The sequence below is a fragment of the Heliangelus exortis genome, chromosome 7 (genome assembly GCF_036169615.1).
Source record: "Heliangelus exortis chromosome 7, bHelExo1.hap1, whole genome shotgun sequence".
Taxonomy (NCBI): Eukaryota; Metazoa; Chordata; class Aves; order Apodiformes; family Trochilidae; genus Heliangelus; species Heliangelus exortis.
This window is the reverse complement of record NC_092428.1, coordinates 17,373,426-17,397,844: the sequence shown is the minus strand read 5'-3', so window position 1 is coordinate 17,397,844 and position 24,419 is coordinate 17,373,426. Positions and strand designations below refer to the sequence as shown.

Sequence of the window (24,419 nt, the reverse complement as noted above, 5' to 3'; positions counted from 1 at the left end):
CAAGCAAATTCCTCTCTATCTTTCTGCATTGGCTGACCCCTGCAAAGGCCAAGGTAAGAAGAGATGTGAGATGGCCAATATCATTAATTTCAAGACCCAAATCCCTGCATGGTAAAAATAAAGATTATTTTTACATTGTTATTATATGCTTCCCTGTTTCAAGCTTCAAATTTCATGGTATACAAGTATTGAAACAGTTTTCAAACACTTATTGTTAAAAAGTTCCATGTTTATTTATTTATCCTTCACTTTCTTTTGCAAGTCACTTTTAGCCTTTTGGCTGCATGAGTTTTATTGAGTGAAGATGTGTGTGGCTAGGATTTACTGGTTCAAGTAGGTGAGGAATTCTGGCACCTGCTTGTAGAACAGAAACCATCCTACATTCACTGCACCCCCTTCATCTTGATAAGAATTGTTTACAAAGATGAAGCCATTTCTTCTCATTGCATGGCAGGCAGGAAAACTACATATTATCCTCCCTTAAAGACATGTTGAAGAACTTATTTCTACTACAGGTTGTGATGCTGATCTTGGTGTGTCATTCACCACGAGAGTCAGCAGGAATGACTGAAAACAACCTCCTCTTCCCCCACCCTAACTCCTGAGCAGCACATGCAGGAGCCTCGGCATCTGTCACTTTGGGTACCACTCTTAGAGTTGCTGGTCTCCGAAGAGTGAAGTTGAATGTTTCCATCGATGGCATGGGAAGAACTTTTTATGACCCGTTTAGAGAAAAGATGAAGCTCTCTGTTTCAGCAAAACAACGTCCTTTTCCGTGTACAAACAGTTCTGCACGAAGTGTAAAGCTGAAATGTGGAGATGAATGGCAATGGATGAGCAGGCAGTGGGCAGGAGATCCATGTCTCGATCTGCCGGACCACTGGCTTGTCAGGGGTGCCGTGCTGTGGGCAGCCTTGGCTCATGACAGGGCTGGGAAAGGAACAACAGAAGATGGGACACGGGCACACCAGGAAAAGGGTGAGCATCCCCACCCGGCTGCCTGGCTACCGCTTCACAGCGGGGAGGAGAAAGGCGCCTTGTTGTATTCTACATTACACTTGTTCCTATCTCTTCCCTCCACCCCACAGGTGTTGTGCCAAGGCTGTCTCCAGCTTCAAACTACCGATCCCGCTGATGTACCCTGCAGACTCCGATCCCCGCGCTGACCGGGGCTCACTCCGCATCCTCCCGCCTCTGGGCAGGGCCCCGCCCGCCCCGGCCCCGCCCGCCCCGGCCCCGCCAGGGCGCATGCGTGCGGCCGCCGAGCCAATGGGGCGGGCGGAAGCGGGGCTGCTGCCATTCGGGGCCCGGCCGGCTGAGGGGAGGCGACGGCGCCACGGCTGCCGCCATGGTCTCCTGGATCATTTCTCGGGCCGTCGTGTGAGTGCCGGGCTGGGGGGAGCGGGCAGCCCCGGCCCTTAGAGGCCAGTAGCTCGTCTCCCGGGGCGCGGGCAGTGGCGGAGGTTTCCCGGGCGGGGCGGGGCTTGGCTGGCGGGAGCGAAGGAAGCGTTGCCCCTCTCCTCCTTCCCCCGTCTCCTCACCTGGGTACGCTGCTCACCTCAGGGGCACTTGAGCCGCCGCTGGGCCGCGGGCGGCGGGGCGGCCTGGCCCTGCAGCTCAATCCGGCCCCTTCTCGCCGCTCCTGGCGCAGGTGTGGCGGGGGGCGGCTGCCTCCGGTGCGGCGGGGCCACCGGGGCCGTGACGGGAGTGGGTGTCTGGGCCCAAGTGCCGCGGTACCGCACCAACCGGTGGCTTAGAAGCGCTGTGCTAAAGCAGACCGCTCCGCTTGCGGGAATTTAATGGGTTCAGAGCGCTCTCCACCAGCCAGGAAAGGAGTGGAGTAGCGGGAGGCATGGTCCTGCCCAGGGGTGGCACAAGTCTGGCAGCGGTCGAGCTGCCTGGTGCCTCAGAGAGGGGCTTTGTGCGCCCAGAAGCCTTCACAAGCAGCGCCGGGCTGGTGGTGAGGGGGGCTTCTCCCTCCTGGTCACTACCCCGTGTGTCTCCTGTGGTTCCCAGGGCTGCAGAGCCAAGAAGCTCAGGCTGCCTGTGCCTGTCACACGCAAATTGTGAGCGTTCCTTGTAAATTGGTCTAAATTAGGCTATAAAGTCTGTTGGTAACTGTTTTTCTAACTTGTGGCAGAGCTGAAAGAGCTGGGAGAATGCTTGGGAGTGTAGAATGGGTGTTTGTGGTGAGTGTAGGTTACCAGCTGATGAAGTGGCAGGCTGGCAGTGTTATTGTGTGCTGCTCTCTGTACAGTTTTAATCTTTTGGCAATCCAAAGGGGTAAACTTGTGTAGGTGGGAAGTGTCATCTTGCATGTTGTCCGGGTACCATTTGAGAGAGAGTAAGCTCCGTTGCAGTTTCTTGTCTTAGGCACTGTACTGTTCCTTCCTGAAACTGATGGGTTACTTTGCTAATTTGAATAATATTTCCTAATAAATGTTGAGTAATATTTTAGCATCTGAGTCCTCCTTGTACTTGTTACTGAGTAGCTCTGTGACCATGGGGGCCCTGGTGCTTATTGGGTCACTGGAGCTGAGATTTGCTGTGTGTGACTTTCTGCCAGGCAAATGAAGTGAACCTGCTCATAAAACAGCTCAGTAAACATCTGAATTAGTGCAAAGTATGTAGTAGGAGTGTGGGACCTAAAGCAGGATGTAAAATAGGATTTCCCTGTTTTGTTGGTGACAAACATCCCCGTAAGCTTTCTGGTGTAATTTCATCTGAAAATTTTATTTGCTGTCAGAAAGCTTGCTCGGAGTGCCGTGTACATTTTCCTGCTGTGATCTAATTACCTAGATAAGTAGAAGTCCTTCTCCCGCTCCCTGCCCTCCCTGGGATTTGTTGGGTAATTGAATGTTGTGAAGTAGAGCATCATGTTCCAGGGTTAGCAAAGTATGACACTGGTTTGGAAGAGAGAGGTTGTGGGAAGAATTGCTGTTGGTGCACTTTGTGGTCTTCCCATGGGCAATAGGCAGTTCTAGAGGAGAGAGGCATACACTTATTTCTGTATGCCAAATACAGCTGCTGAACCTGTTTCTAATATGTTACATAAAAGCAGCAACCAGGATTTTTTTCTTTTAACAACAACTTAGACTGCATTGATTATAAGGGTAGCGTGGGTGATGCTGAGCACCTCAATTTCTAACGACCCGATTCTTGTGAACTTGGGGGTTTATTTCCATGAAAATTGTTAAGGGCTGTATTTGTACTGGGGGTTGTATTGAGGCCTTCTATAGGCCTAACCAGCACCACTGGGAATGAAGAGAAAAGCTACTGCTGTCCACAGATTTATTGCAAGAGGGGATAAAGGTCAATGTATTGCAGTTCTGTATTGTTTGGTTTTCTGGCTGACACTGGTCACTCATTTGTGTGCCCTAATTATTTTTGCTAAAACGAGAGTCCTTAATATTATTTATAAATCCTCTCCACCTCCTTGCATCCTTGTTTCTTGGCTGTAGGACTTAGTTTGCCAGTGTTCAGCTTCCCAGAAAGAGGATAGTGTTCAAAGAGAATTCAGGCAATTCTTAGACTATTGTTTAGCTTTGTTAGTGGAGCAAAATTCACATGGAAAAGGAAGATGAGAAAGAAGCACAGAAGTTGATGTGTTTTGACATAAGAGGTCTTGATTTCAGTGATCTTGAGACTGACCTCCTCTCTTTTCTCAGTGCCCGATTATGCTACCTTCCTCTATTTTTTATGTTTTCCTTCCTGGTCTCTCCAGACATACCTGTTCAGTGGCTTTGTTTCTGACTTGGGTGTCATGAGTTCAGAAGGCATATACTACCTTTTCCTTAAACACCATAAGAAGGATGGAAGTATTCTTAACTACTATGTAGCTGCTAAGACTTGAGATTTTCTCTTACCTGTGTAGTGTTTTAATTTTGGTGTGGTGACTTTCTGTTGTATGTGACCATTATGGATATCCTATGCTGTCTTTGGCACGTCCAGGAAGCCCTGTTGTGTTTGGGCAGCTGTCAGGAATACCTGTTGTCTTGACTAATGACTGTAAGGAGCAGCAGTTGTTTTGTCTGCAGCAGATTTCTCACCTGACTTGCTATTTTTCAGGGCCAAAAGAACAGCAAAATATTAATTTGTAGGTGTGTCGCAGTGCCCTCTGTTGACTTCTGACGTCGAGGACTTGTTCTGACACGCAGTCCCAAGCAAGCTGACTTCTGATTCACTTTGAAAGTTTGCTGTTCAGGGTTAATCAACTCTACTAAAATTATTTTGTTCAAGCTTTTGGGAACTAGGGAATGGAGCTAGTAGACAATTAGAATTCGTAATTGCATGTGAATTGCCTCGAAGAGTCATGCACAGGAAACAGGGAGTGGTTCAAATTCACTGCTCCAGAAAATAATCTTTGCAAAACTTAATTTTAATGAAATCTTTTCCCTTTGCTCTGCTATTACACTTGGGCCTCTAAACATGTGAAATATCTTGACTAATTGCGTGCATTCTCTGTCAAGAAGCAGGAGACTTGAAGCACATAATTAAAACATTTTTCATTTTCAAGCACCAATTATGGGCTGCTGCTATGTAAGTATAGGTCATGATTAATTTTAAAACACAATGGCTATTGCAACAGTTTTCAGAATGATTACTTAGGGGGTTTGCCTTTTTTTCCCCATCTAAAATCAACAAGAAGATAACTTCTTTCAGAGTCTCAGAAAACTTCTCAAAGTGGTAGATCTTGTCAAGTGGTTAGTCTTTAGTGGTAGGAATATCTGCTGGGACAGCCACACAACCTGGCACGCACAGTTCAGGAGATTCCTCTGATGTATTGATGACAACTTTTTGACTCAGGTGATGGTGGAGCCAATAAGGAGAGGATTGTATTGCTGGATTGGGTACTGACAAACAAAGAGGGACTGATAGGGGATGTTAAGGTTGGGGGGCAGGTGATCATGAGAAGACAGAGTGCAGGATCATGAATGGGTATCACACACAAACCCAGCCTTAGACTTCAGGAGGGCTAGTTTTGACCTCTTGAGGAAATCCCATGGGTTAGGGCTCTGGGAGGTAGAGAGGCTCAAGAGAGCTACTTGATATTCAAGCACCATTTCCTCTCAGCTCAGGATCAGCTTGCCCTAAGAGCAAGAAATCAAGCAAAGGAAACAGGAGATCTGCATGGTTGTACAGGGGGCTTATGAAAAAAATTGAAGTGGAAGGAAGAGGTTTACAGTATATGGAAAAAGGGACTAACCACTTGGGAAGATTACCAGAACACTGCCTGAACATGCACAAAGGAAATGAGAAAAGCCAAAGCTTCCTTGGAATGAAACCTGGCAAGGGATGTCAAGGTCAAAAGGAAAGGTTTCTTCAAGTATATCGAAGGTGAAAGGAAAACTAGAGAAACTGTGGGCCTGCTATTAAATGAGATGGGTGCCATGGTGACAGAATGCAGAGAGGGCAGAGTTACTCAATGTGTTCTTTTATTCAGTCTTTACAGCTCAGGCCAGCCTTTAGGAGTCACAGATTTTGAAGGTAACAGAGAAAGTCTGGATGAAAGAAGACTTTTCCTTGGTAGAGGAGGATCAAGTTAGAGAGCAGCTTAGTAAACTGGGTATCCACAAGTCCAGGAGTCCTGATGGGGTACACCTGTGAGTGCTGAGGGAGCTGGCAGAAGTAATTGCTCAGCCATTCTCCATCATCGTTGAAAGGTCCTGGAGAACAGGCAAGGTACCTGAGGACTGGAGGAATGCCAGTGTCACCCCAGTCTTCAAAAAGGGCAGTAAGGAAGACCCAGGAAACTACAGTCCAGTCAGTCTCACCTTCATTCCTGGAAAGATGGTGGAACAGCTTGTTCTGGGCATCATCCCAAAGGATGTGGAGGAAAATTAAGTTATCAAAAGTAGTCACCATGGATTCACCAAGGGGAAGTCATGTCTGACTAATTTAATGGCCTTCTACAATGGTGTGACTGGATGGATAGATGAAAGGAGGGCAGTGGATGTTGGCAACCTTGACTTCAGTAAAGCTTTCAACACCATCTCCCACAGCATCCTCATAGGCAAGCTTAGGAGGTGTGGGTTAGATGAATGGATGGTGGAGTGGGTTAAAAACTGTCTCAACGAACTCAGAGGGTTTTCATTAGTGGTATAGAGCCTAGCTGGAGGTCAGAAACAAGTGGTGTTCCCCAGTGGTCAGTACTGGGTCCAGCCATGTTCAATATAGTCATAAGTGACCTGGATGAAGGGATGGAGTACACTCTCAGAAAGTTTGCTGATGATACAAAACTGGGAGGGCTGGTTGACATACCAGAGGGCTGTGCTGTCATACAGCATGACCTGGACAGGCTGGAGAATTGGGCAGTGAGAAACTCCATGAGGTTCAGCAAGGCAAGTGTAGGGTGCTGCACCTAGGGAGGAATAACCCTGTGCACAGGTTAGGGGCTGACCTGCTGCAAAGCAGCTCTATAGAAAAATACCTGGGAGGTCCTGTTGGAGAACAGGATGGTCATGAGCCAGCAATGTGTCCCTGTTGCCAAGAAGGCAAATGGCATCCTGGGGTACATCAAGAAGAGTGTGGCAAGCAGGTTGAGAGAGGTTCTTCTCCCCCTCTGCTCTGCCCTGGAAAGGCCCTGTCTGGAATGCTGTGTTCCATTCTGGGCTCCCCAGTTCATGAAGGATAAGGAACTGCTGGAGAGAGTCCAGAGCAAGAGCCACCAAGACAAGTAGGGGACTGGAGCATCTGCCCTATGAGGAAAGGCTGAGGTAGCTGGGTCTGTTCAGCCTGGAGAAGACTGAGGGGATCTCATAATTTCTTACAAATACCTAAAAGGTGGGTGTCAGGATGATGGGACCAGACCATTTCAGTCATGTTCAGTGACAGTAGTACAAGGGGTAGTGGTCACAACCTGGAACTCAGGAGGTTCAAAGGAAACAGAAGGAAGAACTTTACTGTAAGAGCACTGGAACAGGCCACCCAGAGAGGTGATGGGGTCTCTGTCTCTGGAGACATTCAAAACCTACCTGGACATCATCCTGTACAACTGGCTGTAGCTGAACCTCCTCTGGCAGGGAGATTGGACTAGGTTGATCTCCAGAGGTTCCTTCCAACCTCTAATATTCTGTGATTCTGTGAATGACTTTTTCAATTTGTGGCTGACCATCTTGCTAACTTATAATAGAGCCTGTGCCTGACTTCTAGTCTGCTTTGATTGCTCATTCTTCTCATTTGTAAGGTCTGAGCAATTGTGTACACTTCAGTTGCTGAGACAGTATTTAATAGTAAACACGCTGAGTCCTTGTCAGTCACAGCCTGGTATGGATGAGATCAGACTATCCTCATGTGCCAAGCAAAGATGAGAAGCACTCTAAATACAAAGTATATGGCCATTTTGTTCTTGCAATCTGTTAAAGCAGACTGTTTTAATCTGTTAATCTCTTCCCTACCCTCCCTCTTCGCTTGAAAATGAAAGTTCCCCCATCTGTGTTGATTTGCAGCACTCTCTCTACCCTCCTGTTTAAGTAGTACGTGTTTTGTTTTCAGTTAAGTTGGTCATCAGTTGTGACTGTCAGAAGGGAGAGTTGTAGTGGTCCACAGGAGAATGTCTTGTGTACTAGTAGTTACTTCTTTATCTGCTTGTACTTGTGTTGCCTGCCTACCCCACCCTGCAAGGACCAAAAGATGAACAAGTAAAGATTTGTCAAGCATTCCTTGGTTCTGATGTTAGATTATAATTGTAACAGCATTCAGTTGGACAAAGACTGGTTGGGGCACACAGAAGGTGACCTGAAGGTAGGCAGCAGTATTAGCCTCTTTCAGCTTTTTCTGCTTTACAGACTAGAACTATTTCTTCTGTGGTAGTTTCCAAGGCATTCTCTTATTCTGCTTTTAATACTGTTGTTGTTCAACATTTCCAGACATCCAACTACCCCTAGAATTGCTAGACAGAGAATGGGTGGCTGAAGCCATAGCTTCTGTATTGATGGGATTGTTGTCAGGAATATCTGGCTTAGCTTTGTGGAGATGTTTTATGTAACTGTGTATGCTTTGTTTGTAAACCTTGATTATGTCTTCCTCTTGGAGTAAAGTTTTTTAATTAATAGCAATAAGTACAAAAATATTTAGTCTCTTGTTTACTAATCAGCATGCTGTCAAACATGTTATCTTGAAACAACCTTAATTCATCAGAGAGAACTAATGATAGGACCACATGCTGTGTGGAAGGAATAGCTATATACAGCCCAGTCTTCAAGTCAGAAGGGCTGTTTGTAGGAGAGTTTCTTCGACTGTAGCCTGCTCTTCTCCTGGCATGGTGGTTCCAGCTAAGTACAAAGGATTGAGTGCTTTCAGATGCTGAATGCCTTTCTCGTATCCTTCCAGTTTCAAGGCCTAAAACTGCTGCTGCACCTCTGGGGGAAAAAAGGGAATTGCTGCCGTAGTGAGTGACAGCAATGGAGAGATGTGCTGAAATGTCTGTCTTACCACAGAAGTGTAAAGATTCAGTCACCATGTATCAGTTATCCTTGGCATTTTATGCTAGGTTTACACAGATCTCACTGGTGTGTTCCTAGGAGAGGCCATCGGGCCTTTTGCCCTCTCCTCATCCTCCACTTTCCACAGGGTCCAGAAATTGTGTGGCCACAGAGTGAGTCTGGTTGTTTTGTCAAGCCAAGTGAAAATTGGCCTGCTCTAAAGAGATTAATCTTTTGTGAGTTGCAGTGAACTGCACCAGCTCCTGCTGCTGTTGTGTGGTTGCTAGGTCCATGCTGTGTTGAGAATTAAAAGTTGCAGGACAAAACCAGCATTGTTTTTGGCATCAGCACATTACTGGACTGGTTAATGTGTACTCTGAAACGATTCTTCACTTGCATGTCATTGTTTATTCTTTCTTGTAGTAAAACTAGTTCTAGTAATAACTGTGCAATTGTTCCAATCAAACAAGGTGTCAGATTTTTTTTAAAGGGTCTTAAATTTTATAGGTTGAAATCTGTAAGTCTAGGGATTAAGTGTATTGTCTATTTGAAAGTTTAAAATAATTTACATGGCTGAGCAATGAAATCAGACCACTTCTGTCTGATAGTTCAGCTTTTCAGGCAGTCCTAATATGTACAGCAAAAAGCATCTGCTCACTAACTTGACGGGTAATAGCTATTCTGTGAGTTGGTGCAATGCAAACTGTCTGGCTCTGGAAATTTGTTAGACTTCAGTGTCATCACTGCCTGCCTTGCACACCTTACCTTAGGTCAACATTTGCTGTGCAGTCTGGCTGCTCTTTTCTCTCCCGTGTTTATGGGATTCTGCAGATGCAGAGCATGCGTGGTTGGTGCGCACAGTCTCTGGCAGGAGGGTGGACTCAAGTTTGCTCCAAACAGATGGAGCACTACTCGAGGCGTTCTGTGGAGTCTGACGTTCTTGCTTAATGATCTTGGCATGTGCTCTGTTACAAAACGTGCAGAGATCCACAGCTGTGTCCTATGCGTTGTAGATAAAGAAATACCAAGAGCTGCGTGGTCTGGCACAAAATGGAGTTTCTAATTAAAACAAACAACCTCCACTCCTGCATGTTCCACAGACCAATGTCTGCTTCCACCAAGCATCTTTTGGGCTTGTGCATTTCTGCAGCCTAGATGGAATGGATTGTCTTTCCTGGTTATTTTGTTTATAGAGCCAATTTCTTATGCCGACATAAGGCTGAGGAAGATCTCATGCCAAACTGATATATAAAGAAATAGCTGCTCTGGCTCAATACACTTAATCCTTGATAAGAAATTATCAAGATGCAATATAATTATTTAATAATGTGTGTAAAACATAACTGGCAAAACCACCTGTTATGGTGTTTCATGGGTAAAGAAGATTTCTCTTAGCTTTTTTATCCTTTTTATTCTGCTTTTGAAATTTATAAACATCAAAACCTGTGCTATTATGTGAAAAGATTAGGTTTTTGTAGAAGAAACTATTAAAGCTGAAAACAATACTGTCTGTCTGCCCAAACTGTAGCAGTTTATTACTAGACAAACTAGCTGAGGTATATAGTCTGGGAACGATTATTATGAGTCTTTTGCTGACTTGTCTAGCTTCAAACATGACTGGCCTTGGTGGCACTGAATAACTGATCTGAGATTCTTTCGGACACAGGGAGAAATAAAAGACTCCACAATGTCTCACTCTTTTGTCATCATTATTACTTTCCAGGTGAGTTTATCACGGACAAAATGATAGGGTGTTATTTCTGTTTCTGTGGTGTTCTATAGCTAGTTTGCAAGCATCAACATGGAAGTGGCTTTAACTAGATGAATGTTTTCCCCATTTTTATAATCTTTGAAATAGTGCTTGTATACCCTGAAGACAGTTGGATGTTGAAAATTAAGTGCAGTTTCTTTCAAAAGCCTTGAACACAGTGTTTAAGTGCAAGGATTCATAAAGCGTGTTTTTTTCCTGAAGTGAGAAGTATGATGTAATGTATTACTTTCTTCTGCTAATAAAGCTGTTGGAACTTGCAGTGCTCAGAGGGGAAATCAGAAAACAGTTTGTGCTTGTGCCTTCCCACCACTGCCTGGTTTTGTTATGTCCTTCCTCCACCCTGTTTTGTAATTCATTAATCAAAACCATGCTAATACAGTGAGGAAAATGATCACTAGCTTGGAGATGACTTGATTAGTTTTTATAGTTTTGAAACATTACCTTAAACTGCAATATTAAAAAAAGAAAAGTTGATTCTTTGGCTTTGTGCTCTTCTTACTCTCTTTTGTCTGCTAAATTTTTTCCCCAGACTAGGACTTAGTTTTAGAACACATGGTTCCCCTTATGTCTGTAGTGCTACTCAGCTGAAGTGTATTTACTATTAGACTGCTTTAGAAGCTGACCTATTCACATTTTTCAGCACTGAACAGCTTGAAGTTTACTTGGAAGACAGGGTATCCACATTAACATAAAATACATGTTCTAAATAACTGCTTTGGCAGTCATTAGTTTGCCATAGATGCAATGTAAGCAGCATTGGTTTTACTATTCTACATTTAGTACTCTGAGTGGTAGTTTTTTGTGAATAAAAGCTAAGCCTGAATGTTTGAGAGAAAATGGAATTTATATTTGTATAAAGAGACAAATTACCTGGCATTCACATTTGGCAAGTGAGGGTTTCTGAAAAAATCAAAACACCCCACATATTAATAGAATCACAGAATTATTGTCTTGGATTAGAAGAGATCTTAAAGATCTTCTAGTTCCAACCCTTTGCCATAGGGTTCACTCTCTATCTTCTGGTTTTGTAGCCTGTTTATGTATTACCAATTGAGAATTATCTAAAAAATGAACCTTTGATTAATTAGCATAGCGTGCATTATCTAAGAACAAAACCTACATCTCAAACTACTAGTGCATGAATCTCTAAAGAAAAAACAAGAAATTAGATGGGTTCAAAATGGAGGGAACAAAGGTATCTTTTAGCATGGTATTTTTGACTTAAATGTTAAGTTACTAATGTAATTATGTGTGCAAGTTTGGTAGAGATTCTGTATGTTTTCAGTTCTTGACTTGGTGTCTATCCAAGAGCATATTCACAGAGTTCTCGAAGTACCAGTTGTAACAGAGGAAGCACGTCTACTTTGGAATGAAAAATCCAGATGTTATCAGTATCTGCCAAATACAAATTTCATAGAAGAAGCTTTTTCCTGTGTACAATGGGGAAGTTTGGTTTTTGAATGCTCTAGGAGGCTTCAGAAACACTTCTCTGGGTCATAAGGTTAACAGAATTGTTTGGATATTGGGGTCCTTAAGGTAGAAACTGAGATGTAAATAACTTCTAAAAAATGAAAATACAAGCAAAATAGCTGTCTGGTGAAGAGGTAAGACATTAGTTTTTACTTCAAGAGTTGATGTGTGGTTGCACTTTTTTCTTTGCTCAAATTCTCTTGTAGTGGTTTCTCAGAAGCACCTTGAGGCTCGTCTGCAGCAGCACCCTTAGGTTATAGGATGTGTTATGAGCTTTCTGGGCCTCTGGGCCCTGTAGCAGTGTTGGACACTTCTTTTTTTTAATAAAGTGCAAGTCATATGATGCATGTATTGTTACATGCAGTGTGGTTTATCTCTCACTTACAAATGGCTCAAAAATAAAATGTGGTTTTCCTTGGAACAAGTAGAAGCAATTCTTAGCTGGGACCACTCCTATTTTAAATGTTAGTTTTGTATAGCCAGTTCTGTTGGCAGTGCTCCAAAAACGTTGAGAATACACTCTTTTAGAGCAGCAAGCAGTGACATGGTTGTGGATTTTAACTTGTGAGAGTTTCCAAGTCTCTAGCAGGCTGGTGTAAGGGGAAAAAGCCAAGTTGAAACAGGAAGAATCCAAGTTGAAGCCCGTGTTTTTTAACTGTCTGGCATTCTGAGGCATTAGAGGGAATGAGTCTAGACTGTGCATGATAGCTGAGGCAGGGATGGGAAAACTCCAGTGTGCTGAATATCTGTAAAGCCTTTTTCCAAAGCTGAACAAGCTTTAGATTCCAAAAATGGTTGAGAGCAAGCGCCACTTTATAGTCTTAACTTGAGAGAATAAAACTTTTTTGTATAATTTTGAAAATAGTCTCAGAAGTACTGGATTATTCAACTTGCACAGTCTGAATGTTAGGTATCTCAGGTTGCTTTTTCCTTTTACATCTGCAGAGACAATAGGGAAAATATGCTTGAAAACTTTGTTGCAAAGGATTGGGACTTGACTGTCTGTGTTGTGCATGGCTTCCAATCCAGACTTCCATAGCTTGGTTGAAAATAGTATAATGTAGGGTAAATACCTGCAAATGAGTGCTAACAAATGAAAAACAGGCCTTGGATCCTTTTAGGCAAACAAATTTGTCTTCTTGCTGAAAGACATTACTGCCACTAAAAAAACAGAGTTGTCTTGCTTTGAGATTAAATACAGCAATGAGTGAGGCTACTTTATACATTATGTACAATTGATGTAGTAAGAATGTGTTTTTTCTGAGCATTTTGTATTTTATTCTGGAGATGTGGTGTTCCTGTATTTTTGGCACTATTTTTTTGTTTCTATCAAACTATATGTTTCGATGTTGCAGAATTTTTGTCACTTAATTAGAATTGCTGTTCTTAACTCTGCTATCTTATTGTTTCTGTTACAATTTTGTGCTGGATAAGAGCTGTTCTTCACATGCAAAACTGATTCTTACCTGGTCATTTAATCAAGACTGGAATCTTCAAGATCTCCAAGAGCTGAAACTTTAAGACTGCTAAATGTGTTTTAAAATGTGCAAGAACCAGCAGTACTGAGGTGACAGTCATTGCTTTATTCTCTTAATGTCAGTTTGGGTCTCCAAACATCCATCTCTGCTTGTTTCGGAACTTACTGTGGCATGGGGCAGAGAAGCCTTTGAAAAGAAGTGGTCTCTGACTTTTCATGAATAAAAGTTGTTATAATGAGCAATTTTTAGTGTACCAGTTAGAGTAAAATGGAAGGTGTCTGTAAGGTCTCCTGGATTCTTCTAAAGTATCCTTGATATGAAGGACTTAATTTTCTTATACAGAAATTAAGACCTCATTAAAACAAGTAGGAGCTTCCAAAATTATTTTCAAGACAATAGACACAAAGTAATAGTAATAAGTAGTTAAAAAAAAAAAATAATGAGGGAGCTGGTAACTTTTTACTTCAATTTATCAAAGTCAAAAAACTAAGTATCAAATGCATAAGTAACTATAAACTTCATAACAAGATTAAACACCTCATTCTTGAATGTGTAAGGTTCCTGTTAACCTTGTTCAGCACTTTATCAGCATTAAGTTTGTGATATCTTTTAGGGGCTCATCAGAAGTATCCTAGATTGAGAGCAACTGGGTTGTAGTACCTCATTAAGTGTATAGAACTGACAGAAAAAGGAAGCTTATGCATGTGCTTCTGTGTCAGTCACCATGATGTAAACTCTGCTAGAGCATAATCATCTATAATAGGATTTATGTCATGTGGTGATTTCTTTGAACATACATGTTGGTATCATCTTTCTTCTTTAAATTGAAAATATAATAGCAATCTTAGCTGTGTTCTTGCTCACCTCCTCCACGGAGTAAGCTTATTCATGCTTGCACTAAATAGAAAATATCTGCAGAAAACTTGAGTTTGACTCCAGCTGCTGCTGATTATTTAAAAGCACACTTCAGTTGTTGAAGGGCACATGTTTTTCTCTGAAAAAAGTCAGGCTCTGGAAAGAGCTGGGTGAGAAGTAGAAGCACTCATTCCTAATTGTTGGCTGACTCTGAGCTGTGCTCCTTCCTGATGCCACAGGTGGCTGCTGCGTGGCCGCAAATATTTTGGTCCCACTGGTAAACAGTCATAGCAACAGGTAAAATCATAGACCAATCAAGGCAGACCTGAAGGAAGATAAACTTGAGATTTAGCTAAGTGTTACCAGCTGTGGAAATGGATACTTTTCCAGCAGAAATGGAATTCCTCTGTTGAGCTTGAGGTGAGATCTACAGGCATCCTGGCCTGGATCAGGAAGAGGGTGGCCAGCAGGTCCAAGGAAGGGATTCTGCCCCTGTACTCAGCACTGGTGAGGCCACAGCTTGAGTCCTGTGTCCAGTTCTGGGCCCCTCAGTTCAGGAAGGAGATTGAGGTCCTGGAGCAGGTCCAAAAGAGGGCAACTGGGCTGGTGAAGGGACTCCAGCACAAGTCCTATGAGGTGAAGCTGAGGGAACTCGGGGTGTTCAGCCTGGAGAAGAGGAGGCTCAGGGGAGACCTCATCACTCTCTACAACTCCCTGAAAGGAGGTTGTAGGCAGGTGGGGGTCAGTCTCTTTTCCCAGGCAGCCATCAGTAAGACAAGAGGGCACAAGAGGTCTCAAGTTGTGCCACGGGAGGTTTAGGTTGGACATTAGAAAGAATTTCTTTACAGAGAGGGTGATCAGACATTGGAATGGGCTGCCCAGGGAAGTAGAGGATTTTCTGTCCCTGGAGATATTTAAAAAGAGACTGGATGTGGCACTCAGTGCCATGGTCTGGTAACCACAGTGGTAGTGGATCAAGGGTTGGACTTGATGATCTCAGAGGTCCTTCCAACCCAGCCAATTCTATGATTCTATGAACTACTAAGGGTTACTCTCTACCAAAGGCCTTCAGAGTTTGTTCTTTATCATGCTGGAAGTGTTCCAGATACATCTTGTTTCAGTTCCTCTGTGTGGGTGCTTGGAAATCATGAGTTTACCTGCTGATTGTTCTGCATATGTGGTGGAGCTGAGTAAGTCTGTAAACAGGAAATAATCCAGAGGTAGTCAGGAGGCTGTTACAGGAGTGGACAAATAAGTAAAAAAAATAAAGCCATGAATAGGTAGGCATACAGAGAAGTGACTAAGAGTTATGTAACATTTTCTGTTCCTGCTGTGTGTTCTATTCTGCTTTCCACTACTAGCTTTTTGGAATTTTCTACTGTACTACTGTATTTGTTGGGCCTTTTGACTGTATTATTTGAACAGGGCCTGTGAGCTAGTGTTTAGTTTCTTTCTTTGTGTTGTTTTGTTTTTAATGACATGGTGATGGTATCTCCAGGCTTATACCCTTTTGTTAAAATGGGCTATCCAGCACCACAAGAAAAGTTGGTCAGTGCACAAGGTTGGACACCATTTCCAGACGTAGGCATTAGAATCTCCAGACGTTCTTCTTGTGAGACCTTCTCCCTAAGCATGTATGTGGTCTCTTTGTGAACAAAAGGTGAGTTGCTTCACAAGATTTTTTTTTTTTACCCTGTCACCTCTGAGAAGAGAGTGATAGGGTGAGCTCTGCTGTCAGAGCACTGGTGCAGCTTGTCCATGTAAAAAAGTCCCCCGGCTGGTTCCTTAGAGAGAGTAGCCTGGATTTTGCTTTTTGCTTTTTAGCATTACCTTATTCCTGACTTCTGCAAGCCCCTGACAGAACTGTAAATGATACACATACTTCAGGTTTGTTGCTGGGAGAGCAGGACTTGAGGGACTTGTGTTTGTGATATATTTGCCTGACTGAACTGGCCTAATAGGCTGCAAGTCAGACATTCAAGGTTAATTCTTGCTGAAGAAGGCAGTGCATCTAATGTGTGTCCATTGTTAGTTAGGACCCTGATCTTTATAATGTAAGATTTTGTAGTAGCAAGTAGAATGGCAAGCTGATGACCCAGAAAATACTATGAAAGTTTCCAATGCTTTCAACCCTTTTTTTTGAGCATATGGAGAAAATAAATGGGAATACTTAGGAGTATGTATTTATCGGTGGATTTTGCCTAATTTATTGACAAGAAAGGTAAATCCTCATTTGGACCTCGTTTTGGATGCAATTTTTTGGATCTCATATTGGATCCAATTTTTTCTCTGCACAGAAAATGGGTTAAAGCTTTCAATGTTCTCTTGGCATCTCAATTTTGTTTTCTCTGAGAGAAACCTGGCTGAGCCTATGCAAATAAGTGATCAATCTTGCTATTGTATCTTGTATCTTATATGTCAGTGCTTCTGCACTAATTCCAGTGTAGAACACCCCTTAGAGAAGATAAATAAAAAAAAAAAAATTTCATGTGCTCTTTTTAGAGTTCCTTCAACATTCAGGCAGGACTGTTTCTGTCAACTGCTCCCTATTTCGAGTTAAGTATATAAAATAGTATTTTGTAAATACAAATGGATAGGGTGCATGTAATGGAGCTTGGAGTTCTGCATTGAAAGAAAGGCATAATTGTCTCAGATTGTTTGCAATTATTATGCTTAGGGCTTATTAAAGAAATGTTACTGACACAGGAAAGTCTTGTGTTCTAATAAGATTGGTAGTAGGGTCACTTTCTCCTTAAAACTGTAAGGTGATTTTTGACTTAGTAATTGCATTACTTTTGGTTATGTCGTGCTTTGGAAGAATCTGACAGTTGCTTTGGAGAATTCCTGCTTCCTTAGCTGGAAGGTTAATAGCCTTCTTGCTCCACTCAAGAATGTGCTTTATTCCCATTTGTCAGTGCTCCTGGGTATATTCTCTTACCGATAAGTCTTTTTTCCATGGATTTTGGGGATATTCTTTATGTAAGGATGCTATGAAGATTTTAATAGACTGGCTTTTGATTGCAATTTTGCCTTTTGATGACTGTAACCTGCTGAAGGAGTTGCTGAGTTTCAGGTTTGCTACTGCTGGCAGACATGTCCTTTTAACAGGATTTATATAATTTTCCCCTGCCCAGGCAGGGGTTGAAAGAAAAAGCAGGATGCAATTTGGTGTGAGGTTCAGGAATTTATCCTCATGCTCCACAATCCCTATTGCAGGCGACCATTTTGGTGCAAGTGTGTTATTTGTGATTACTTCAATACTTAACGCCACTACTGTCTTAATGTAGATTGTTAGGATTCTCTTGCTTAATGTTGTCCAGTTGCAAAGTGACACTAAATTCTGTCAGGCGCTGGAGAGGAGGAATTTGTTTAGGGTAGTGCCTTTCAAAAGCATTCAGGACTAAAATTCTAGGGTGAATTTAGGCCTGTAAAAACCTAGGAGACATCTGGCTTAGTCTATAACTTACACAGTTGTAACCCTCAGGTGGTGTTAATGGTTGTGACTGAAAGTCTTGCTTTTTCTGGGTAATTGCAGGGGTTTTGGGTTTTGTTTTTTGGGGTTTTTTTTGTTTGTTTTCGTTTGTGTTTTTCTGTTTTGTTTACTTTTGTTTTTTTCCTGAGTAGGATTCTTACAGGTACTCCTCATGCTTTATTTTGAGCTTGTTGTAACTGAGTGCATAACTGATGAGCTGTACCACTTCACAGCCAAAAAAACCCAAACAACAACAACCCTTCAAACTGCTTATCTTATGGGAGTGGCTTACAAGGATATGAGTAGCATACAGTGGAAACAAATGTTTATGCTTTTCCAGCATGTGTTGATTGAAACCTCAGTGGACACATTGTTGAGGAGTTACTTTTCATTACCAATCCTCCCTTAAAAAATCATCTTGCTTTAGCTGAAATCCCCAGCCCTAACACAGATCAGTAATTGTATTTCATATAGAAACAAAGTAATTCTAAGAACTTCAGGCCTAGTTTCTGCATCGGTACTAGAGCACACTTCAGGTTCATAACACTCACAGAACTGGGAGTCACCTGCATCTGGTATTTCCATGATGTCTGACCAGCTCTTGGAAAAACTTGTGTGTACATATGACAGAAATGGAAGATGCTCCTACCATAACTTGTAGGTAGACTAGTATTGGGAAGGGGAACTAGGCATGGTCAGCAAAGTAATGAAGTTTATCAGGTATTTATATTTACTTCCCTGACTTTGAGGTAATGGGAAGGATTCTTCTATCCTACAACCCGTGGAATGCTGTAAAGTGATCCCTTATTGCTTGTATCCTTATCGTGCTTATTTCCACTGTAGATGCACACATTAACAAATGTCTGGCTCTGTATCAGTCTGTGCCAAGATCACCAATCTGTCAGATAGTGGGCAAATCCTTGCCATCTCTGTTATCCAACTTGTTAAGAAGCGTGAGCTTAGCAAATGGCATTGTCTCCAAACTGTCTCCTAATAAACGAATTTCCTGGATGGCTTTTACTGCTAGAGAACCCTTGTGGCCCTTGTCTTTCTGCATTTCAGAGACACAAAAGAATTAAGTGCCACTCTACCTTGCTGGGGGCAATTCTTGGGCAACCTGAACAAACAGAGATCTCAAATGTATTGTTGGTTTAATGGCTTAGCATTTTTGGAGTCTGGATGCAAGCAGTCTTTTTTAGCTACTTGGTGGCTTTGATTTGTTTTTATTAAAAAAGAAATTACTTAAATTGCTTACTGTGCTGGTGACTTTTTTAGTTACTACTGAAATGCGAACTCAGTTTCTTTGCTTCAGAAATGAATTTCTCAAATAGTTGTGCACTTTAAAGCCATTTAAATTGTAAGACTGTAGTTCATGGGATAATACAGGAAATAGATGATGTTTGCTTTAATGTTGCCATATGGATACACAATACATTTTTTTAATATTTCAAGGCTTTTTAATACTTTTTTTTTGTTTGTCTTTTGATCCCTATGTCCTAGCAAATGTTGAGAAACATTTTGCTTTAAGTGAGCAAAATGTCTGTAGAGCGAGTGTCTGAGACTGCTACATTTGCTGAGTACAGATGAAAAACCGAAATAGCTGGCAGTAAAATTACAATGGTAAGCAGGATTATCCATATATCTACTAGTAAAATAAAGTAAATTACTTCACTCTCAGCTGAAATCTGTTTACATCTGTGGAAGCTGGCTTTGTTTTTATCTGCTAGTGCAGTGCTGATATCCTCCAGTGTGAAGTCCAAACTGCACTTTTCAAAATAACACTTAACATTTCAGTGTGAAAAGCCTTGAAGCGTGTAGAAATGCCAGAAAAGGGATGTGTTTATAATGTGGAGCAGTATATGTTGCTTGCAACTTTGACGTATTTGGGAGCTATCAATGCAAAGGGAAAACTATTAGAAAATTCTGGGCCGTTGTAGCCATTTAAATCAATGATACTGATTGTGCCCAGGCTCCCTGCTGCTCCTGTTCCATGTGTTTCTACTTCAGTCAGATGTAGTGATCTCTCTTCTGCCTCTGTACTCATCTTTCATGTTTAGATTGAGGGTAAAAGTGAATTTGCTGACTTTCAACTACAGTTACTGGTGAAAAGTTGGTGTTTTTAGTGTTAATCTGCTTGGCAGTGTTAACTAAGATGACTTTGCCCATGTGAAGGAGATAGTGATGCTGGAGTTGGCAGTGGTATCACCAGGCACTTAAAATGTCAGCTCTGGTTGTAAGGAGATAAAAACGTTTCAGTCCTGGTTCCTGTTGTTAGTGGCTAAATGTGCTGATGTTTTTGATTTTAGTCCAATCTATCCACTTGTAGTGAGCAAGTGGCAGGTTTTCTAACACTTTGATGTTACAGCAGTATTGAACTCTAACAAAGTAATGATATATTATGGTGTGAAGTTTCTTGTTCTTTGGTTTTAAAAGTGTTTTTTAGAAGAATTCTTTAAGAGAAAAAATTGGGTGCTAAAATAGGGAATTTTCTGACTCCTGATTTTACCGTCATTGAGTAACAGGAAGACTCACAAGCTGGGGAAAACTACCTACCTTTATTGTGCTTGTCTTGTGCTGGTGTTCTCATTTAGCTTCAGGTTGTCTTTAGCTTAGTTTTGTGATCTTTTTATTGTTACTACAATAGGCTTTCTGCTTGACAATCAATTATTTTTGAAATGGTGTTCTCAATTCTGTTCTGTCTCAATTCTTGTTTCTACCAGATTCTAGAGGATGACACATTGAAAGGATAAATTACTGCTTAAATTTTAGAATAATTTTTAAAATTTATTTTTAGATAGAATTAGTGCTTGCATGACAGTAAAGTGAGAGGAAAAGTGTAGACCAAAAAGTTGTAAATCAAAACGATTCAGACTCTCATAGGTTTGATTGAAAGAAACTTACATGTGCATGCTACTAGTAGTCATTTAAATATCTTTCTAGTATTTTTTATTTGGGAGAGGCTGTTGTGCAGTGGTCTGAGAGTTGGTAGTGGGTATGATGCTCATAACCACTTTTATGGTTTTGGATAATGTATTTGAAAAAATATACATCTGCCTTTATAAAGTTTGTGCTACGTTTTTAGGATTAATAAGACTTTCCTTATCTCTGATACTTAATGGTTATAATTTCATCCAGAAGAACAAGGAAAGGTGAGAACCATTACAGATGAAGGGCTACTAAACTGAGTATTTCACAGGGCCGAAACCGGAGGAGATGTCAACAGAAGTTCATCAAAATCAAGGGTAGTTGGTCTCGTATTCCTTCTGTTTCTTGATCTGCTGTTATTTGGGTGAAGTGAGGTTTTTAACTTGTCAGTTTTTTTTGTTTTTTTTTTTTTTTTTCTCCAAGTTGGAGATAAAATCATTCTGGGTTTTTTGACTGTTTTTCTTGGCTTTAGGATGAAAGGTTTTTGGACTGTAGTAGAGCTGTATTTGGGCAGGCTTCTACAGATTAGTGTGCTGAACTGGAATTCAAGTAGTCCGGACTCTTTCAAAAAGCATTTCAGCAGCTGAAGCATGAAGGTAAAGTGCTGTGGTAGAGAAGCAGCTTGCCCATACAGACTAAAGAGCTTCAGGAACCATCTCCTCTTAACTCCAGTTTAGCATGAATTGTGAAATTCTGAGTATCCAGAATGTGGTTTTAAATGTCTGCTGTGGTACACCAGCTATGCCTTTTCATATCAATATTGTTTTAAGTGATCTGCAATCCACCATCCCTTCCCAGTATATCTCGTGGGGATCTGATCTCACCTGTTTGATGTGTTCTTCAGCTCCTCTGCCCCTATCAGCCATTAAAAGCTCTGTTGTGTGGGTAAATGTATGCAAAGATTGACCAAGTGCCACAGAAGATTTGGTCAGATATCCAGTGTTTTGGAGTAGAATGCATCCTAGAAAAGAGCTATACATTATTAATTAGCTTTGATGCTGACTTATAATTGGGCAGTAATTCATTGTTCTCAGTGCAATTAAAACCATTTAGTTTTCTTTGTTCTATAAAGGTGTGAAAATACATGGCTGAGTGTTTGAGGATTTTTCTCAAATTGTGCTTTATAATTTTTAAGTTATGAGGAAAACATATACATATTAGATGCTCAGGTGAGGATGGGGATGTAGATGTGAGACTCACACATGTGACTGTGTCTGGTTTTAGTGCAAGATGTTAATCTGTTTCAGGAAGTTCAGTGGAGGCCACCAAGATGGTCATAGAATATGACTTGTGAGGACAGTCAGAATGAACTGGGCCTGTTCAGCCAGAGAAGGGAAGGCTTTGGGGAAATTATTTGCAATTTGCTGGAGCTTTTTGGAGGCCATAAGAGCCAGGCCCATTCTCTTGCCGTGCTACTCAGTCAAGCAAGGCAATGGTCATGAATTAATGGTTCTGAGTGGACACAGCTAAAATTTTGCACAAGGAGGCCCATTAAGCATTGGAATAAGTTGTTTAGAGAGGATGTGAAATACCTTGGGAAGTCTTCCAAGACCTGACTGAAGCTTTAGGCAGCCTGGTCTAAATTTGGCATCAGTCTTGGTCTGAGCAATATTTGAGGTTTGAGTTTGAACTAGATGACTTCATATGGCCCTTTAAAATGTGAAGGGTTCTGCAATTACACTTCCATATGGTTATCATTCCCCCTCACTTGTGGCATTTTTAGGTTAACATCAGTACTGCTGTTAGTATTCCTCTGCCCCTGCAACAGGCTTCCTTCTATGGGTATCAGTGTTTCTCTCACAGTAAAGATGGAGAAACCCTCTCTCTGTGGTATCTGTAATGCTGAAGAAAGTATTTTCCCTTTTTTGTTAAGAATTCCATGTGTTTTTTCATTTGTGGACTACAAGTTAACTTCTGGAAATGACTTTAGTACCCTGAAGTTTTCAGCTTACATGTCACAGTGGTGCTTATAAGATAGTTTATTTCAAACTGGTCTAAAAGTTCTAGGAATTCTTTCCTGGGTTTAAAAGTAAAGCTTGTTAATGTTGTGCAGCCTTCTGCAGTGGCTCTGTAGGTAGAACTACTTATTTAAAGCTACCTGACACAACCAGAAAACTCGAAATTTTAGTTGATTATTTACTTCGGTAAACTTCAGCCATTTGACTTGGAATCTTAACTGCCAAGTCTGTCAAGGTGGACTCTTACTGAAAAAAAAACCAACAACCACGTGATGCATCTTCCTTCACCTAACTGAGAGAAGTTAAATGACTCAAGAATTCTTAACTTTCTTGGAAGATCTCTGGATATCCCTAGAAGTGTAGATTTCTCCCACATAACCATCCTGAGCAAGGTGTAAGTGATGCTGCAGAGAGGTAGCTTGACTTTTCTGTAATTGCTGCTTTAGGCCAGCTGGAACTAAGAGCTGGACACTGCCTGGCTTTACAAAGTCCAACAAGCTGCTCAAATGGAAGTATGGAGCTCTTGTATTTGTCAAGGAGATGGTAACTATGGCTGTTCAATTTCTCACGAAGAATTGCTCCACTAGTCAGTGGCCAAGACTTACTGGTAAATCCTGTGTTGTAACAAAGCTGCGTTAGAGCAGATTTTTTTCTGATTCTGCTCTCAACGTAGATTTCTTGGCACACTCTCACCCTGCTCTGCACCTTACTTTTGATGAGTTTTAGTAAAGATTTGCTGTCTGAATAAATCAGGATTAGTTTCTGATGGCCTCCATTTCCATGTGTTGCTGTTGCAGAGTTCTAGCAAAAGGAGATAAAATTATGTAGTTCATCTTGGTTTAGAATTGCTTTTGAAGGATCTTCTGGTAATCCCATAAAAGAGAATTCTGATAACCGACCAATAGTTGTTAAAGGCTCTAAGAGTGGTAACACTGTTGTTAATGGCAAACAGTCTTCTGTTTTGGATAGGCTGCAGAACTGGTTTTACTTGTAGCTGAACCAGGAGAGCTGTTGAGTTTGCAGTATCTATCAGAGGCAGTCTTACGAAACTCTTGTCTTAAGGGCATACACCCTTTTCTGTTCATGTTGCACTATTTTTGTGTATTGCTAAACTTCTTCCAAGCAACCTATGAATTGTGACTTTTTTTGTTTTCAAGTGAGAGAATGGAATTTTTTTTAAAGTTGTATGCATTGTTCTAATTGTACATTGTCACTGCTGTGTCATATACAGCATCACAGATTCTGAAAATTCTTTCTATTTTCTAATAGGCTGGTGTTCGGGATGCTGTATCCTGCCTATTACTCATACAAAGCTGTGAAGACAAAAAATGTGAAGGAATATGTAAGTCACATTTCTTTTAATTGCTAAATTAAATGCCTCTGCTGACATAGAACTGTGCAATTTTCATTATGCAGTGTGTTAGATCATATGAAAGTTTGATGCATCCAGCTAAATATTAGATGCAAACCCTGTGTGAATCTAATGGTAATCCAGTGATTTTTGTTTTGAGGGCAAAAGTTAAGGTTTCTCAAGCTTTTCATAGCCTTGGATGATGCGTGTCTAATGTGCTATGTGATATGTGGGTATGTTTAGGAAGATCTTTAAGCATTAACTTAGTGTTGGCTGTATTTCAGCAAAGTGCCCAAAATAACATACTCTTGGGCAGGGGGCAGAAAAAAGGTTTCCTAATTCTGCCAACACCATAAGTGTAAGGAATGACAAATTGATTCTTGGTGACCAAACAGCAGCAGTTCAGCTGTCATTGCATGGAGCTCAACAGGGAATTCAAAGCCTGAGGAAAGTCTAGCTTTGGTTAATCTCTTGTTCCTTAAACGGGAAAAAAAATGTAGTAGGTGAAGGAAAAGATTTGCTTAAGGTGATGTGAAGGAAGGGAGGAGAACAGACAGAAGAGTATGATAGAGAAAAGCCCCATTACTGCAGATTAGAATTGGTTTGTTACATTATTTACTTTTCAGGGTGAGCAATGATGATTATGACAGGAATGTTACCCAGTTGCAGTCCGAAGGAGCTTGGGTCACCGAGTGACTTCCTTGTCTTGAGAGAGC

At 41.5% G+C, this 24,419-nt stretch overlaps 1 protein-coding gene and 1 long non-coding RNA gene across 2 annotated transcripts in view; one reads left to right on the top strand and one right to left on the bottom strand.

Moving 5' to 3' along the window:
* Positions 1-1,242: 1,242 nt before the first annotated feature.
* REEP3 (receptor accessory protein 3) overlaps positions 1,243-24,419 on the top strand; it is a 43,004-nt gene continuing 19,827 nt past the window's right edge. The window contains exons 1-2 of the mRNA XM_071749107.1: positions 1,243-1,380; positions 23,622-23,694. Coding sequence (XP_071605208.1) covers positions 1,349-1,380; positions 23,622-23,694 — 105 coding nt within the window. The 5' untranslated portion in view covers positions 1,243-1,348. The remainder of the gene's footprint in view (positions 1,381-23,621; positions 23,695-24,419) is intronic.
* LOC139798455 (uncharacterized) lies at positions 5,419-9,413 on the bottom strand. The gene is made up of 2 exons (XR_011726822.1): positions 9,189-9,413; positions 5,419-5,782 (listed from the first exon to the last, which is right to left on the bottom strand). It is a non-coding gene; the product is annotated as an uncharacterized lncRNA (long non-coding RNA).